We start from the raw sequence: 19,963 nt of genomic DNA, 5'->3' as shown, positions 1-19,963 counted from the left end.
GACCAAGCAGAGGGAAAAAAAAATATGGAATCACTCAATTCTGAGGAATAAATTATGGAATCACCCTGTAAATTTTCAGCCCCAAAACTAACACCTGCATCAAATCAGATCTGCTCGTTAGTCTGCATCTAAAAAGGAGTCATCACACCTTGGAGAGCTGTTGCACCAAGTGGACTGACATGAATCATGGCTCCAACATGAGAGATGTCAATTGAAACAAAGTAGAGGATTATCAAACTCTTAAAAGAGCATAAATCATCACGCAATGTTGCAAAAGATGTTGGTTGTTCACAGTCAGCTGTGTCTAAACTCTGGACCAAATACAAACATGGGAAGGTTGTTAAAGGCAAACATACTGGTAGACCAAGGAAGACATCAAAGCGTCAAGACAGAAAACTTAAAGCAATATGTCTCAAAAATCGAAAATGCACAACAAAAAATGAGAAACAAATGGGAGGAAACTGGAGTCAACGTCTGTGACCGAACTGTAAGAAACCTCCTAAAGGAAATGGGATTTACATACAGAAAAGCTAAACGAAAGCCATCATTAACGCCTAAAGAGAAAAAAACAAGGTTACAATGGGCTAAGGAAAAGCAATCGTGGACTGTGGATGACTGGATGAAAGTCATATTCAGTGATGAATCTCGAATCTGCATTGGGCAAGATGATGATGCTGGAACTTTTGTTTGGTGCTGTTCCAATGAGATTTATAAAGATGACTGCCTGAAGAGAACATGTAAATTTCCACAGTCATTGATGATATGGGGCTGCATGTCAAGTAAAGGCACTGGGGAGATGGCTGTCATTACATCATCAATAAATGCACAAGTTTACGTTGATATTTTGGACACTTTTCTTATCCCATCATTTGAAAGGATGTCTGGGGATGATGAAATCATTTTTCAAGATGATAATGCATCTTGCCATAGAGCAAAATCTGTGAAAACATTCCTTGCAAAAAGACACATAGGGTCAACGTCATGGCCTGCAAATAGTCCGGATCTTAATCCAATTGAAAATCTTTGGTGGAAGTTGAAGAAAATGGTCCATGACAAGGCTCCAACCTGCAAAGCTGATCTGGCAACAGCAATCAGAGAAACTTGGAGCCAGATTGATGAAGAGTACTGTTTGTCACTCATTAAGTACATGCCTCAGAGACTGCAATCTGTTATATTAGCCAGAGGTGGTGCAACAAAATACTAGTGATGTGTTGGAGCGTTCTTTTGTTTTTCATGATTCCATAATTTTTTCCTCAGAATTGAGTGATTCCATATTTTTTTCCCCTCTGCTTGGTCTAAAAAAGTAACCGTTACTGACTGCCACAATTTTTTTTCCTGATTTCTTATAGTGTTTCTTAAAGCCAGAAAGTTGCCATTTGAAATGACTTTAGTTTTGTGTCATGTCTGTGATCTGCTTTTTTTCAACAAAATTAAACAACTGAATGAACATCCTCCGAGGCCGGTGATTCCATAATTTTTGCCAGGGGTTGTAGTTTTTATCTAATGATACTTTTTTAGCATCTCCTGGAAGAACAAATCTCAAAATTAGTGGATATTTAAATGATCCTATATTCAACCTTTTATTTGACCTGTCAATGATGATGCTGAAATAACAGAATATGACGTGGAAGTAGGACCTGGAATGATTTTCCTTTTAATCGTAAACCAAATTATGCATCAACTCAGAACAATTAAACTACCTGACATTTATGAAGACTGAAAAGACTGTTACAGCAAAAACCACAGCTAAAGCTTGTAGAATATTTGGAAAATCATGGTAAAATATCAATAACATACCTTATAGTAAAAAGTCACATATTCTTGTGTAAATTCATGCAGCCTAAATCCATTCAAAGCCACAAGTCTTTTTACAATGAAAGAAAGTCTAGATTAGTGAAAAAGTCACAATCTTTTTTCTTTCTATTTTTCCAGGGAGATGAAAATTCTTACCGTGTTTTCCTGAGGGGGCACAGTTCACTTTTCCTGTTTCTTTTATTTTTCAGGTGTGTTGATGAAGCCAGCGACGATTCCACAGATTCTTGTCCTTATAAGACTTTTTCAAACCATCTTTCTTGCCATCTTCTCTCTGTGCGACGTTGGTCCGTGACACAGACATTCTGCACAAATCTTCTTTGAAAAACTTGAAAGCTCTAAAAGTTTGGGATGTCAACATGCAAAGTTTAGCTTAGGCGACGCACAGGAGCCACACAGCGCTGCGGCAGCAACCAACCAATCCTGCTTTACGACAACTGTCGTAACAGCTACGCTTTGAGTGACATTTTTCCTCTGTGAAACTCCGCGGATCTGAGGAAACCGATGTGTATCTGTAACACACAGATCAGTGTCCGCGGACTTATAAAACTTACACGATGTCGTAAAAAAAAGAGAACGCTTTGCGATAAGCATTTTAAAAACTCAGTGATGTTCACGATTAAAGAGTACAACACTAACACCCCACCCCACCCCACCCCATGATGAAATCCGCAGAATCCCCTGGATCCGTGGAGTTTTCACAGCCCTGGTTTAACCTTTTATTTGAACTGTCAATGATAATGTTGAAATAACAGAATATGACATGGAAGTAGGATCTGGAATGATTTTTCTTTTAGCTGTAAACCAAATTATGCATTAACTCAGAACAATTAAACTCCATGATATTCATGAAGACTGTTAAAGGTTTGAACATATGTAACCATAATATCAAAATTATGGCTACCACTGAGAGACTAAAATCATCATAGTTATCATAAACTTTTAATTCAATTTCATCTCCAATTTCAACCTACCATATAAGCACACAGCCAACATTACTGAGTGATAATGTGATATCCATATTATCCATACCATACCAAATGAGTCCACCCACCACTTTAATCATATTTTAGATCTTGTTCTGACTTATGGTATGGAAATAGAAGACTTAACAGTATTCCCTGAAAACTCCCTTTTGTCTGATCATTTTTTAATAACATTTACATTTACCCTGATGGACTACCCTGCAGTGGGGAATAAGTTTCATTACACTAGAAGTCTTTCAGAAAGCGCTGTAACTAGGTTTAAGGATATGATTCCTTCTTTATGTTCTCTAATGTCATATACCAACACAGAGCAGAGTAGCTACCTAAACTCTGTAAGGGAGTTAGAGTATCTTGTCAATAGTTTTACATCCTTATTGAAGACAACTTTGGATGCTGTAGCTCCTCTGAAAAAGAGAGCTTTAAATCAGAAGTGTCTGACTCCGTGGTATAACTCACAAACTCGTAGCTTAAAGCAGATAACCCGTAAGTTGGAGAGGAAATGGCGTCTCACTAATTTAGAAGATCTTCACTTAGCCTGGAAAAAGAGTTTGTTGCTCTATAAGAAAGCCCTTCGTGAAGCTAGGACATCTTTCTACTCATCACTAATTGAAGAAAATAAGAACAACCCCAGGTTTCTTTTCAGCACTGTAGCCAGGCTGACAAAGAGTCAGAGCTCTATTGAGCTGAGTATTCCATTAACTTTAACTAGTATTGACTTCATGACTTTCTTTGCTAACAAAATTTTGACTATTAGAGAAAAAATTACTCATAACCATCCCAAAGATGTATCGTTATCTTTGGCTGCTTTCAGTGATGCCGGTATTTGGTTAGACTCTTTCTCTCCGATTGTTCTGTCTGAGTTATTTTCATTAGTTACTTCATCCAAACCATCAACATGCTTATTAGGCCCCATTCCTGCCAGGCTGCTCAAGGAAGTCCTACCATTATTTAATGCTTCAATCTTAAATATGATCAATCTATCTTTGTTAGTTGGTTATGTACCACAGGCCTTTAAGGTGGCAGTAATTAAACCATTACTTAAAAAGCCATCACTTGACCCAGCTATCTTAGCTAATTATAGGCCAATCTCCAACCTTCCTTTTCTCTCAAAGATTCTTGAGAGGGTAGTTGTAAAACAGCTAACTGATCACCTGCAGAGGAATGGTCTATTTGAAGAGTTTCAGTCAGGTTTTAGAATTCATCATAGTACAGAAACAGCATTAGTGAAGGTTACAAATGATCTTCTTATGGCTTCGGACAGTGGACTTATCTCTGTGCTTGTTCTGTTGGACCTCAGTGCTGCTTTTGATACTGTTGACCATAAAATTTTATTACAGAGATTAGAGCATGTCATAGGTATTAAAGGCATTGCGCTGCGGTGGTTTGAATCATATTTGTCTAATAGATTACAGTTTGTTCATGTAAATGGGGAATCTTCTTCACAGACTAAAGTTAATTATGGAGTTCCACAAGGTTCTGTGCTAGGACCAATTTTATTCACTTTATACATGCTTCCCTTGGGCAGTATTATTAGACGGTATTGCTTAAATTTTCATTGTTACGCAGATGATACCCAGCTTTATCTATCCATGAAGCCAGAGGATACGCACCAATTAGCTAAACTGCAGGATTGTCTTACAGACATAAAGACATGGATGACCTCTAATTTCCTGCTTTTAAACTCAGATAAAACTGAAGTTATTGTACTTGGCCCCACAAATCTTAGAAGCATGGTGTCTAACCAGATCGTTACTCTGGATGGCATTTCCCTGATCTCTAGTAATACTGTGAGAAATCTTGGAGTTATTTTTGATCAGGATATGTCATTCAAAGCGCATATTAAACAAATATGTAGGACTGCCTTTTTGCATTTACGCAATATCTCTAAAATCAGAAAGGTCTTGTCTCAGAGTGATGCTGAAAAACTAATTCATGCATTTATTTCCTCTAGGCTGGACTATTGTAATTCATTATTATCAGGTTGTCCTAAAAGTTCCCTAAAAAGCCTTCAGTTGGTTCAGAATGCTGCAGCTAGAGTACTGACGGGGACTAGCAGGAGAGAGCATATCTCACCCGTGTTGGCCTCCCTTCATTGGCTTCCTGTTAATGCTAGAATAGAATTTAAAATTCTTCTTCTTACTTATAAGGTTTTGAATAATCAGGTCCCATCTTATCTTAGGGACCTCGTAGTACCATATTACCCCATTAGAGCGCTTCGCTCTCAGACTGCGGGCTTACTTGTAGTTCCTAGGGTTTGTAAGAGTAGAATGGGAGGCAGAGCCTTCAGGCTCCTCTCCTGTGGAACCAGCTCCCAATTCAGATCAGGGAGACAGATACCCTGTCTACTTTTAAGATTAGGCTTAAAACTTTCCTTTTCGCTAAGGCTTATAGTTAGGGCTGGATCGGGTGACCCTGGACCATCCCTTGGTTATGTTGCTTTAGACGTAGACTGTGTTTCATAATTATTGTATGGCCTTGCCTTGCAATGTGGAGCGCCTTGGGGCAACTGTTTGTTGTGATTTGGCGCTATACAAGAAAAAAGTTGATTGATTGATTGATACTGTGAAGAACCAATTAACCTATCGATAGTGAAAAGGCATGTTTCCACCAAAAATTGACCACAAGTACATGTATATCAATGCTATTCCTCAGACAAAAACAGCCTACATTTTTGTGACAAAGAGATGTGCAGCTCTCTTTCAACTGAAGCAAAGATGCAAATCAAGGAATGAAATACTAGTGACTCAGGAACACATTCAACATACCCTCAAGTCATGTCCCAGTTTGTCCACATAGTATGTCCTGATTCTACCTCTACCCAAAAGCCCTTCACAGTTTTTGACCATTTTAGTCTATTCAAATGAAACTCAAAGCCAAGTACAACCTTTGCAAACACACACACACACATATATACATATACATACATATATACATACACACACATATACACATACATATATACATATATATACACACACAAGTTTGTGCATTTCATGAGACAGACTTAATGGTGCATAACCATATTTGACAAAATCTGGCATATACCTGGATAAATGATAAAGTAAATAGGTATGCGAGGCTATCATTCGTAAACTACTCATTTGACTTACATCAAAGTTGTTGAGAGCATATGCAAGCTCTCCACCGCCGGCTGGCTGACTCAGTGCTGAGTCTTCAGTTGCTGTGGCTTGGGCTGCATTGGAGATGCCGGAAACTGCATGCTGCAACTGCTTGTAGATCAGGTCACGGTTAGCCTTGTAAGCTGCCACATCAGGGTGCTGCAGGCAAGCACGGGACGCTGTGTACAGCATGGGGATATTCCTCTGTAGGACTCCACGGGCGGCAGCCATTTGGTCCTTGTGGTGGACATCTTTCAACTCCTAGCAATGAGCAATAGTATTAGAGGACAAGGGATGGAAAAGTAGCAAGGCGAGACCAAGAGAGAGGAAAGCATCAAGGGTTAGTCTGCGGCACATAAACGGTAATCTGGATATGGAGAACAGGTCCCCCGTAAAATTTATTTTTGATTCAACATGTGGTTTATCAATGTGATAGAGTTCGTTTTTGGTGGCCTAGACTTTTCAGTCCCCAACCAGTGGCCTTCTGGTTTGTCTCACACCCAATAATGCACCCATCCAAGGAAATTCACAAAACTACTCAGTTACAGACCTTGCATTTCTTTTGAAGCTACCAGTAATTGTAAATTACCTGCTGTCTCTTGGCTGCCATGATATTCAGCTTGTCCACCTCTGGTTTCAAAGCCTTATATTGGATTCCCAGGTCCTGCTCAGTTCCAGCATTACGCACCTTGACCAGGTTCTCCTCAACCTAAAATAGGTATTCCAAAAAGGAGGCACAATGCTTTATTTAAATAACAATATTCTGTTAGCTGCATATTAGCCAATAAAGTACCAGTGTGAAAATAAACTACAAATCATTAAGTTAACCCAGAAAATGTCAATTTGACTCCTTTTGTAATCATTAGATTTCAGGTACAGCTGAGTGCACCACTTCCCCAACAACTCTACATCAAAGTAGGGCCTGAAAATTTCCGAACATAAACTAGTCTGTGCCAAAGGTGACTTATTTGTTTTATTTGTGTGTGTCTATTAATGGCCAGATGTGACCAATAATGAATGCACCTGCTGTGATGGAAGGCTAGCCTTAGTTTCAGTGTGTCAGGTTTAGTGAGCTGCCTGAACCTAAACTTAAAGCTTCCCACACACATCCTAAGATGACTTCACAAAATATTTTCAAACTGAAGCCAAACGGCTATTTCAACCAACATTTGCCAGCTGTAACTTCAAAAGACTGAGCAAAACTGAGGTTGGTTTTCCTTTGCAAAATCAAAGACGCAAAAGAGCCAGCCACAGATGAGATGGTTAGAGAAGAGATGGGCCTGATTCAAACCTATATCAGTACTGAGACTGATACTGACGTCATTCACTCATTAGATATCGGATGGCCAGGGCCCATCCACTTATCAATACATATTCTAATTCCCGAAGTCACTGACATTTCACCTCATTTCCACAGACCATGTGTCATTCAAGTTCCATGCCCTGTGCAGGAGGTGTGACCACACCCCTGAGTCAGCTGTCTGTCTCCAAGGCTAAAAGCGGAAACAGCGAGCCGGGCAGTTAACGCGAGTGAACGGATTATTCTAATCAGAAACTTTGGGGCCATAAATGGAACTGGTTAATTTACCTTTTTCTTGCGAAACATAAACCTAAAAATGAAAGTGTACTGATATGCATTCGTGTTGAATCACTGTCCCTGGATGAGATCAGTGTGCATTTGAGTTTAAACAGAAAACACTACCAATTTATAGATTGATATTTTATATAAATTAGTGTAAAATTCAGGGATGAGAGCCCAGCCGAATTGCAATACTGCATACAGTGATTTCAAACCTGTACAAAGTGAGGTTTTATGAGATGGCATCATGTACACAAAAGTAAAACAAACTTAAAATGGACAAAATATTGAAGGGAGTCTGGCTCCACACTACGTGACATAAACAAAACATGCTGCACAGTAAATTCATCGGGAATGACAAGAAATGGAATCGATTATGGAAAATGAAAGTTTACATTTATATTTTGTCTCAAAGTGCTAATGGGTCTGACAGCAACGCTCTGCCGCTCAGAATAAAGATACTGCACCAAATTTGTACCGAACCATGGCATCGAGATAAATACAAACCAAACCGTGACACCCCTAATTCTAATCCATTGTTTTTGCTGGACCATGAACCAGCTGTAACATAACATGACACATCAGTGACCAAGATTTTATTCCACATCTAACCATTAACTTACAGCAACTTCACTGAATATGCTGCTGCGGTGCAAGCTGTGGATTGTAAGTAACATTAGCTGTTGGTTTTACTACAATGTTATTTCTATGGAAATATTTAGGTCTGGAAACACTGAAAAGCAGTTCAACTACTTCTAATGTGTGTGAAGCCACCGTTTCGAGGGATGGAAGGATGGTTGTGTCCTACAAGAGCAACTGCAGAGGTTTCACATAAGAATAGCAGGAGTTCATGCTAGCTACAGACACGACAGGCAGCAGATAAGATGCTCAATTTCATTATACTTTGTGAACAGCCACCATCTGTAGATGGAAATGAAAAAATTAAATGCACTAGTGTGCATTTTTTGCTGTATGTTTTATTTGAGCTTCATGATGTAAACTTAAAACATAATACAAGCAAAAATAAAAAAGTAAAAATTAAATACATTCATTATGTACACTTTAAGTAGAAAAAATTATAAAGTACTTAACATAAAAGATGAAAGAAGACATTATATTACATGTAAAATACAAATAAACAAAAACCACACATATAGTTAAGCTAGAGTTGGTGGTCCTGGAGAGGTAGCAAGAGAGCTAGGAAGATTTGAAGGTAGCACCCCGTCGAGGTTCCACAGCCCACAGCCCAAACCCCACCCCATCAGTGCTCCATCGAAAGCACGCCCCCACAAACTTGACACGCGCATCTCACTGTGGGACTCAGCAAGGCAGAGGAGAGCCGACTTAGCCATTTCAGCATCGACCAAACTACCTCATGTCTCGTTAACCCTGTAAGGCCCCCTAACACGAGCATGCCTTTGAATCACACACTAACACGACCTGTGTCGTGCTGGAGAGTAAACTCATCTTTAACGGGTGCAGGCAGGACTGAGAGGGGCACCGGCGCGTGCTATTGCGCACAGAGAATTTTGAAGTGTTAAAAAAAAAAATCTTTCATGCATAAATGTCATGCTACATGGTGCGATCTAATTGCCAACATGATGTGCAGCTCGTCAAGTGGAGAAAAGAAGTGAACAGAGCGAGTGGTGATGTCAGTGGATCGCATCAGAGTGCAGCTCATCAGAATAAGTATAACAAGATGCTAAATCTATCAAAAACACACTTTAACAGCTGCACACAAGAAGAAAAGAAACACACAACTGTTTTACCAAGCCACGACAATGTTAACATGACAATTACCTTTAAGACTGCTCAAATGCTTCCTGCAGCTTGTCTGTGCGCGCGCGAGTGCGAACGGCTGAAGCTGGAGCAGTCTTCAGGATGATTCAGGAAATGATTACAGCCGTTTTCAATGGCCAATTTGCAGAGAAAATATTAATCCGACACGAAATACTTATTTTATATATGCAGCGTCACACTGGGCCTGTTTCAAGTTGCTTCATGTGGCGTCATGACGACGCAGGAATGTCTGGTCAGGTGCGCACAGCAGGGGAGCAGAGAGGAGATTGAGAATGGAGAGGAGGATCTTGCAAGCAGTCTGGCTGCAGCCAGACTGTGCACTCTGATTTCTATTCTAGTTTGTATTTGTTCTGTGCAGATCTGCGCTCCGTTTTCTGTTACAGTTTCTTTCTTCCTTTCACCGCGAGCCGCATTTGCGAACAAACCGTCCATGAGTAAATGTGGAGATGTTGGTGTTATACTTGATGTGGACATGTCCTGTCTCTGGCAATCAGTCTGTGAGCAGGACTTGTGCCCTTTTTTGTCCTTTAACACAATTATGAGAGAGTTTGAGGGGAGAGAGCGAGGAAGTGCCTGCAGCCAGCCAGTTTTTTTTCTTTTAACTGTTCACATGTGCGAGCGCAAATCAATAGTCCGCGAGTGGACTGGAGATGTTTATCGGGGTGAGCAGTTAAACGCAACAGTGGAAGTGGTCGTTTCAGCTTTATTCCCTCTGCCATTGTACCGAAGTGAACTTCTTGGTGAAACGAGATGAGTGTGCACAAGCAGAGGAGGGAGGGACAGAGGGGCAATGAGCGTGGTGATGTGAGCGGAAGAACTAGACATGAAGACATCCGATTTTTTTTTTTTTTTTTTTTTTTTTTTTTGAGAGCACACCATGGGGCTTATACTGGTCGGAGTTTTATCGATCTATCCTACCAGCTGCTACAGACGTCTGAATTTTTTTTTCCCGTTCCTTTTTCTGAATACATAATGTAATGACTACTGTTAGGATTAGGAATGGGTATCGGGAACCGGTTCCTTTTGGGTATCGTTAAGAAATAATTCGACCACCGACATCAATAACTTTTTGCATAATAATTCCCTTATCGGTCCTTCAGAGTGGCCATTGTTTTGGGGGGTGTTTGTCAGGAAAATGGTAATTTCTCTACAGTGATTACAGACCCTGCAGCGGGTCATTAAAAGTCTGCTAACAAGTCTTTCATTGGATTCAGGTGTGTTGGAGCAGGGGAGACAACTAAGTGTCAGGAATGTGGCTCTCGAGGACCGCACTTGGCCACCCCTGCACTAGACCCCTTAAATCAATCCAATCAACATTTATTTATAAGCGCTTTACAGCACCGACTGGTGTCCAAAGTGCTTAACATTAAAACACAAATTTACAAAATAAAATCACATAAAATAAAATTTTAACGCAACACAAAAAAGAACATAAAATAACAGAAACATGTCACCCTCCCCACTAAGTGTTAAAGCCAGTTTAAATAAATACGTCTTTAACTTAGATTTAAAAAGTGCTAGGTCAGGAATAGTACGTAACTCAAGAGGTAGCTCATTCCACCGTCTGGGGCCAGCTACCGTGAAAGCATGATCACCCCAGCGTTTATATCTTGACCTTGGAACATCTAAGTAAAGCTGTGCCAGACGGCCCTTAACGTCCTACTGTAGGTGCGCAAAGTTAAAATTTCAGACAAGTAGGGAGGTGCAAGGCCCATAAATAGCTTTAAAAACAAACATTAAAATTTTAAAATCAATTCTAAAACGAACTGGAAGCCAGTGGAGTGAGTACAGGATGGGCGCAATATGCTCATGTCTAAAAGTGTTTGTCAAAAGACGAGCAGCAGCATTCTGTACCAACTGGAGACGTGCAAGAGACGACTGATTAATGCCCGCATAAAGTGCATTACAATAATCAAGTCTGGAGCTGATGAAAGCATGAATGGCCGTCTCAAGATCACGTCTACTGAGAAAGTGCTTTATTTTAGCCAAAAGGCTAAGTTGGAAAAAACTAGCTTTGACAACAGAATTATCTGTTGATCGAACCTCAAACAGCTGTCAAATATCACTCCCAAATTCTTGACAGCTGGTTTTATATAGTTAGCCAAAGCACCAAAATTTGGTGTTACCACATTGGGTATGCCAGTGCGCTCAAACACCATGATCTCAGTTTACCATCATTCAGGTAAAGGAAGTTTCGGGACAGCCACTGCTTTACATCACGAATACAATTAAATAATGATGACAAAGCATCACTCCCATTAGTCCTCACAGGCAGATAGATTTACAGATCATCTGCATAACAATGAAAGGACAAGTTGTGCTGGGTTATAACTGACCCCAATGGCAGAATGTACAAAGAAAATAGAATCGGCCCAAGGACAGATCCCTGCAGCACTCCACAGCACAGGGGAGCAGTTGATGAGGAAAGGTCCCCAATCATGACAGAAAAGCTCCTTTCAGCAGCCAAATATGATCTAAACCACTCAAGTGCAGTACCATGAATGCCAATAAAATGTTCCAACCGGGAAACAAGTACTGTGTGATCCACAGTATCAAAGGCTGCTGTGAGGTCCAACAGAACCAGCACAGCAGGATTCCCTGCATCCACCGACAGAGTAATATCATTATGAACTTTTAAAAGTGCTGGCTCAGTGCTGTGTCGCGATCTAAACCCAGACTGGAATTTTTCAAGGATGAGATTGTCTTCTAAAATGATTGTAACTGTAAAAAGACAACCTTTTCTAAAACCTTAGATAGAAATGGCAGATGAGAGACAGGTCTAAAATTGGATAAAACTGATGAGTCCAGGTGAGGTTTTTTTAAGAAGAGGTCGAACCACAGCATGTTTAAAAGCAGCTGGAACAGACCCTGATCTAAGACAAGCATTGATAAAAGTTAGGAGACCCGCCCCCAACAGTATTAAAAGCCTCCTTCAGCACCTTAGCTGGAACAACATCAAAAGGACAACTTGTAGATTTTGTGTGTTTTAAATTAAGTTAGCATTAATTTGTTCGCATCTCAGCATGTTAGTGTGCATTTGTTTTCTGTGTAATAATTAATAGCTCAGCATTCATTGTCCTAAGAGTCAAATTGTAATTTTTTTTAATTTATTTTTATTCATATATTAACAATAGCAACAACAACAATAGTAATAATAACTAATAATGCTACAATTTAAGAGAAAAAGACAAAAAGAACCTGATGAAACAAAACAGAAAAGATAAAACCAACTAACAATGAAATAAATAAATACATACAGAAATAACTTTCCTGTGAACACCTAGTGACTCTTACACCTCCACTTCATCCATCCCTGTTTTATTTTAAGTTTAATGACAACTTGTTTCGGTCAAACCTTATTTTCATTTTGTTAATTACTTCAGTGATTTCCTCCAAAACTATCTGCCAAGCTAGAAAACTGCTGCATCCTAGCAAGAGCAGAAAACTACTGGATTGAATATGAATAAGGAAAGTTGGGTTTTTTCCCCTCACAAAAATTTATGCTGCACTCACTGCAGTTTGTCTGTCATAGTCCCAGACTGCATTTCATAGCTTTGAGAATTCAAAAATTTTCATGCGGATGGTGTTGGGGGATAATTTTGGGTTTCAGTTTTTTTTGTTTTTCATCACTTTCATCCCTGAATGTCAATCGTGAGTCACTTTTGTGCGGATTAAAGTCACTAACTGAAACTCCTGTCTTGTTGCGAGAAAGAAACGAGAATAGTCCTCCATTCTGTTCACACAGCTCCAAACACTGCGTGGCTGTCTGCTGAGTCAAGTTAGAACGATAGAGTCTAGTCGGAATTAATAACTTCAAAGCCAAATGCCATTTAAATCAAATGTCACCTCTTTCCAAATGTTGTAATACAAACAAACTACAATCAATCAAAAAAACAAAAAACAAAAAAAAAAACATTTATTTTCCTCCCAAAATGAGACATCCTGCACTGACGTGCAGCAGCTGGCTGACCTTAACTCAGGGGTATGAAGTGACATTCATTCCAAAATGTCTGAAAGGAATGCTTTTGACAAAAACTACACATTTTATTTATGTCCAGAGATCAAGGATCCAGTGACCAATTTAAAATGTTGACATAGAAAACCTGTAAAGCCTACTTTTAGTACACAGAAAATTCACGAGATATTGATAAGGGAATCAATAATGGCATCGATATCAATAAAATCTTATCAATACCCGTCCCTAGTTAGGATAGATGGACCATTTCCACCCAATATAACAAAAAATGTTTCTGAACAGAGTTACTTACCCTAGCTTTAAGCAAAGATACAACCCCAGTTCCAATGAAGATGGCACCATTGCGTATAATGTAAATACAAACAGAATACAATGATTTGAAAATCCTCTTCAACCTATATTAAATTGAATACAAGACAAAGACAAGATATTTAATGTTCAAACTGATAGACATTTTTGTATGGTGCAAATATTTGCTCATTTTGAAATGGATACCTGCAGTAAGTTTCAAAAAAGGTGGGACAGTGTCAACAAAAGACTGGGAAAGTTGATGAATGTTCAAAGAACAGATTGGGTATAAAAGGAGCATCCACAAAGGCTCAGCTGTTCACATGCAAAGATGTGGCAAAGATCACCACTTTGTGAACAACTGCGTGGGAAAAAAAAAAAATAGTCGGTAACAGTTTAAGAACAATGTTTCTCAACGTTCAATTGCAAGGAATTGAGGGATTCCATCATCTATAGTCCATAATATAATCAGAAGATTCAGAGAATCTGGAGAACTTTCTACACGTAAGCAGCAAGACTGAAAACCACATTAAATGCCCGTGACCTTCGATCCCTCAGGCGGCACTGCTTTAAAAACAGACATCATTGTGTAAAGGATCTTACTGCATGGGCTCAGGAACACTTCAGAAAACCATTGTCAATTAACACAGTTCGTCGTTACATCTACAAGTGCAAGTTAAAACGCTACCATGCAAAGCAAAAGCCATACATCAACAACATCCAGAAACGCTGCACCTTCTCTGGGCCCCAAACTCATTTGAAATGGACAGACGCAAAGTGGAGAAGTATGCTGTGGTCTGACGAGTCCACATTTCAAATTGTTTCTGGAAATCATAGACGTCATGTCCTCCGGACCAAAAGAGGAAAAAGGCCATCCAGACTTATCAGCGCAAAGTTCAAAACCCAGCATCTGTTGATGGTATGGGGTGTTAGTGCCCAATGGCATGGGCAACTACAAAAGTGTGCAGGCTTCCATTTCAAAATGAGCAAATATTTGCACAAAACAAAGTTTATCAGTTTGAACATTGAATATCTTGTCTTTGTGGTGTATTCAATTGAATATACAACCCCTGGCAAAAATTATGGAATCACCGGCCTCGGAGGATGTTCATTCAGTTGTTTAATTTTGTAGAAAAAAAGCAGATCACAGACATGACACAAAACTAAAGTCATTTCAAATGGCAACTTTCTGCCTTAAGAACACATAAGAAATCAGGAAAAAAAACTGTGGCAGTCAGTAACAGTTACTTTTTTAGACCAAGCAGAGAGGAAAAAAATATGGAATCACTCAATTCTGAGGAAAAAATTATGGAATCATGAAAAAAGAACGCTCCAACACATCACTAGTATTTTGTTGCACCACCTCTGGCTTTTATAACAGCTTGCAGTCTCTGAGGCATGGACTTAATGAGTGACAAACAGTACTCTTCATCAATTTGGCTCCAACTTTCTCTGATTGCTGTTGCCAGATCAGCTTGGCAGGTTGGAGCCTTGTCATGGACCATTTTCTTCAACTTCCACCAAAGATTTTCAATTGGATTAAGATCCCGGACTATTTGCAGGCCATGACATTGACCCTATGTGTCTTTTTGCAAGGAATGTTTTCACAGTTTTTGCTCTATGGCAAGATGCATTATCATCTTGAAAAATGATATCATCCCCAAACATCCTTTCAATTGATTGGATAAGAAAAGTGTCCAAAATATCAATGTAAACTTGTGCATTTATTGATGATGTAATGACAGCCATCTCCCCAGTGCCTTTACCTGACATGCAGCCCCATATCATCAATGACTGTGGAAATTTACATGTTCTCTTCAGGCAGTCATCTTTATAAATCTCATTGGAACGGCACCAAACAAAAGTTCCAGCATCAACGCCTTGCCCAATGCAGATTCGAGATTCATCACTGAATATGACTTTCATCCAGTCATCCACAGTCCACGATTGCTTTTCCTTAGCCCATTGTAACCTTGTTTTTTTCTGTTTAAGTGTTAATGATGGCTTTCGTTTAGCTTTTCTGTATGTAAATCCCATTTCCTTTAGGCGGTTTCTTACAGTTTGGTCACAGACGTTGACTCCAGTTTCCTCCCATTCGTTCCTCATTTGTTTTGTTGTGCATTTTTGAGACATATTGCTTTACGTTTTCTGTCTTGACGCTTTGATGTCTTCCTTGGCCTACCAGTATGTTTGCCTTTAACAACCTTCCCATGTTGTTTGTATTTGGTCCAGAGTTTAGACACACCTGACTGAACAACCAACATCTTTTGCAACATTGCGTGAAGATTTATCCTCTTTTAAGCGTTTGATAATCCTCTCCTTTGTTTCAATTGACATCTCTCGTGTTGGAGCCATGATTCATGTCAGTCCACTTGGTGCAACAGCTCTCCAAGGTGTGATCACTCCTTTTTAGATGCAGACTAACGAGCAGATCTGATTTGATACAGGTTTAGTTTTGGGGATGAAAATTTACAGGGTGATTCCATAATTTATTCCTCAGAATTGAGTGATTCCATATTTTTTCCCCTCTGCTTGGTCTAAAAAAGTAATCGTTACTGACTGCCACAATTTTTTTTCTTGATTTCTTATAGTGTTTCTTAAAGCCAGAAAGTTGCCATTTGAAATGACTTTAGTGTTGTGTCATGTCTGTGATCTGCTTTTTTTCTACAAAATTAAACAACTAATGAACATCCTCCGAGGCCGGTGATTCCATAATTTTTGCCAGGGGTTGTAGGTTGAAGAGGATTTGCAAATCATTGTAATCTGTTATTTACATTTTACACAACATCCAAACTTCACTGGAATTGGAGTTGTATAAACAATTTAATTAATGGCAAAGAAAATAAATAGGTTTAAGATCTGCAATAAAAGAGCATAGTAAGCAAAAGTAAGCTGTGCTCCTATGTACAGTAATCTTACCGTGCATAGGAACACAGTAAGCAAAAGCTCTAAAACTGACTACTTAACTGTGGGGACACAGCGCAAACTCACAACCTGTGATCGCAAAGCACAAAATGATACATAAGGTTTAACAAGTTTAGCAAGAGCTCTTATACTGGAGTCAGTATCACTACTGGAAGTTTGGTATGGAATTTGAACAGAAAAAAATAATAATTGTGGATTGGCCAATCTCTAGAATAGATGAAAAGATACAGAATATCTGTAGTTTGTTGACAACACTACAGAGATGTTTTTTTAAATAAATACTCCAGTTCCAAACCATATCCATAACATAAAAATGCAAGGGTGATGGCCATGTGGTTGGTGCACTTGGTTTCAGTGCAGCAGGTTCCCAGTTCAAACTCCACCCCTGCTACATTTCTCCATGCAATGTGGATTTGCATCAGGAAGGGCAACTCGTGTAAAACCTGTGTCAATTCAACATGCAGATCCACCTCGGATTTGCTGTGGCGACTGCAAACAAGGGAGGAGCAGAAGAGACTTACTTTATCCATAACATAAAATGAAGTAATAACGTTCTTGGCTCACCAATTTAAGCTGAAGCAAAAGTTTGTAGACATCAGACATGTCTGCCAGCACCAACAGATGTGTGACTGCTGACAGGAGTGCTCTGGCTGCACGAACCATGTTTCCTCTCTTTACAGAAGAGCAGGGGTCTTCTGCAAACTCTCCAGAAGCCAGTCTCATTGATTCACCTGAGAATAAATAAAAAACAGATCCGTTATCAAGCTCACATCCCCCACTATGCCATACTAGTTGCTTTCATGTATTATGCATTAGTGGTATTAAATCTTTGGGATGAAATGCCTGAGCAAACTGTTCAACCTCTCTGCATATACAAATATGATGTACGAGCAGTCTACTTGAGATTCCGTAGTCAAATGTGACATACAGAGCCCCAAACTCCATCCATCAAAAAAAATCTGTTAAATGCACAAAACGTGACTGAAATTTATTTATTTGTTGATTTTCATCAAAAAAAATGTTGTGCATGTTAAATGCAGAAGGAAAAATACTTAATGAAGTTGTTACACTATTTTACTTAGGTTTTGAAAAAAAATAAATCAAGTTTTACATGCATAGCATAGCCCAAGGTTCAGTCATTGTTAGGTCAGTCTCAAGGAGGTGCTGTGTGATTGTGTTAAAACTATTCAACTTGTGCCATTTCCTAATAGTTGTTTTTTTAATGTTTTTATTATTTTACATTATATTGGTTGTGGAAATCAATAATATTCCCTTGCTTGTTTGAAGGCTGAGGGAAAAAACTGTGTCCTGATTTGCCTGAAAGCCACAAAGTCATTATGGAAAAATGTGGTTTTAGCACAGTCAAAGTTTTACAACATTTATTTACAACTTCCCTGTGCCATCTCATTGTTCAGTAAGAGGTGTATCACATTCACCCTCTTTCAGAACTACATTTGGTTTGCATTTGAAGGAAAACTGACATTCGCTTTTAAAAGATGTACCGCTGTGCTGATGATGAAGTAGTACCAAGTACCGATTGGCAGTTTCTCAATTAGCAGTGCACTTATGAAACAGAATGAGAAGGAATGCAGACTGATCACAGACTCTTGTTTAATATATCAGATACAGATCAAATCAAAAGAAGAAAAAAAGAAAGCCTTGATTGGGCCCCAATACCAATCACTGCGATTGGCCAAGAGATAGGTTCTCGCTCACACACACACACAAAAAAATAGTTGACAGACTGAAATTAAACATGTCTTCACTGTACATTTTTCAGATGTATCACCCAACCCAAGCTTCCAACCACTCTCGACCATAACTGCCAATGCACACCTCAAACACAGTTCATCAGGTCATTATTCTCCACTGGCCCAGTCTTTCAGTTTATACTTCACTGTGAAGGCATTTTTCACTCAGTTGTGGAATATTAGTTATTTTAAGTGTGGGGGGAGCTATCCTCCACAATGAATGTGTTATCAGTCCAAGCACTGAACAGCATGGCCTTCCTGACAGCCAGGCCTCAGCACAGTGAACAAAGACTTCCTGGCCAGTGACAGTGTACCACAACCACAGTAAAACTGCTGAGAGCTAAGCACAGTGCAGGTCATCTGCTGACATGCCATCTATCTCCAAACTACTTAAAGCAGAGCTCAACCAGGGCATGATTAACTTGCTGGGTACCCAAGAGAAAGACAGTGACAAGAATATGATTCTACTAGGAGATAACACCCCTTAACAAAAATAAATACAAAATCAAAGCCACCTGTTCTTGCCAAACCAGCAGCTTCACTGGCTAATGGTAGGTTCCTGACTGAAGAGTGGCGGGAGGCATGAAATAGCATTTGAAATGCAAACACGTGTGTACCAATAGGTTGAAGCTTACCAGACAGGTGGAGTCATTTATAAGTCGCAGTGGAGTACAAGTCGTACTTACACTTCATGCATGAAGAACCAAAATGGATTTAATGTGTGCCATACATGAGTTCTGAAAGTGCTTGTGACCTGACCCACTTGCATGATGCGCATTCTCAGGCCGTGCTTGCTAACATCCGTAAGTTGTCTTGTAAATCACTTCAGGGGTGTTTATCTAGTTTCAAAAACAGCATTTTCAGATTTAGAACCATTTATTTCTTGCATTTACACAACAAAAAGAGAAAGATTTACATGGAAATAAGCTGTTTTGGGGTGTTTTCCGCCATCTGAGTTTATTTTGTTTGAGCGAGCAGCCAGCTGATGTCACTCAGCCTCTCTTTACTCAACTAGCAGTCACCATGGCCTTCCTACAGCATCCCTCACACAGATCGAATGGAAGCCCTCACGTGATATATGATGCTGCTACTAAATGTAGGTCATTGCATCTGATCATTTGAATTTCCCCCCTTCAGGAGTAGAAATTTTAAGTTGTTTCCAGACCTTGTAGATTTTGATCATATTGGCAATATATTATGGATCCCTTATTTAAAGGGTAAGGAATAAAATTAAAGTGGCATCAAAGATTTTTTTTTTTTTTTTAACTAAAACCTTTATTAAAAAGGCACGGGCGCACACACACTCCAAAGGCCATGCAGCTTTAAGTCGTGGGGAGGAGTTTCAATAAAATCACCTGCTGAGGCAATTAGTTGCTCAGAACACCTTGCAACATCCTGGTCCTTGATGCCCACCCTTCACCTACACTGTGGGGGGTGCTGCCATAATATAATTTCATGAAGTGAAAACATTTTCACAGTTCTCATGACATAAAAGATATCCAACAGTGTCTTCAGTAGTGTTTCTCACAAAGAGGTAGTCAACCCCCCCCCAGCTCCACTCACCCTCCCACCTTGTTCATTACAAGAAAGGATTTGTGCCAACTACTGCCAAGTGGTGTGAATGCTTAAGAGGACTCTGTGCAGGTGAGAGGTGTGCCGAATTGCAAGTCAGCCTGTTAAAGCCCCTTTCACACCGGGGCTGCTCCCGGTTGCGCCGTGCGTCATTA

General features: G+C 39.6%; 1 protein-coding gene across 1 annotated transcript in view; it reads right to left on the bottom strand.

Annotated features, from left to right (window-relative positions):
• ctnna1 (catenin (cadherin-associated protein), alpha 1) overlaps window positions 1-19,963 on the bottom strand; it is a 266,205-nt gene that overhangs the window by 186,350 nt on the left and 59,892 nt on the right. Inside the window, 1 exon segment of the mRNA XM_034181512.1 lies at window positions 5,909-6,178. Within this exon segment, the coding sequence (XP_034037403.1) occupies window positions 5,909-6,178 (270 nt within the window).

Source organism: Thalassophryne amazonica, chromosome 11 (genome assembly GCF_902500255.1).
Source record: "Thalassophryne amazonica chromosome 11, fThaAma1.1, whole genome shotgun sequence".
NCBI classification, from domain to species: domain Eukaryota; kingdom Metazoa; phylum Chordata; class Actinopteri; order Batrachoidiformes; family Batrachoididae; genus Thalassophryne; species Thalassophryne amazonica.
The sequence above is the reverse complement of the archived record's forward strand: the minus strand, read 5'-3'. Positions and strand labels throughout refer to the sequence as shown.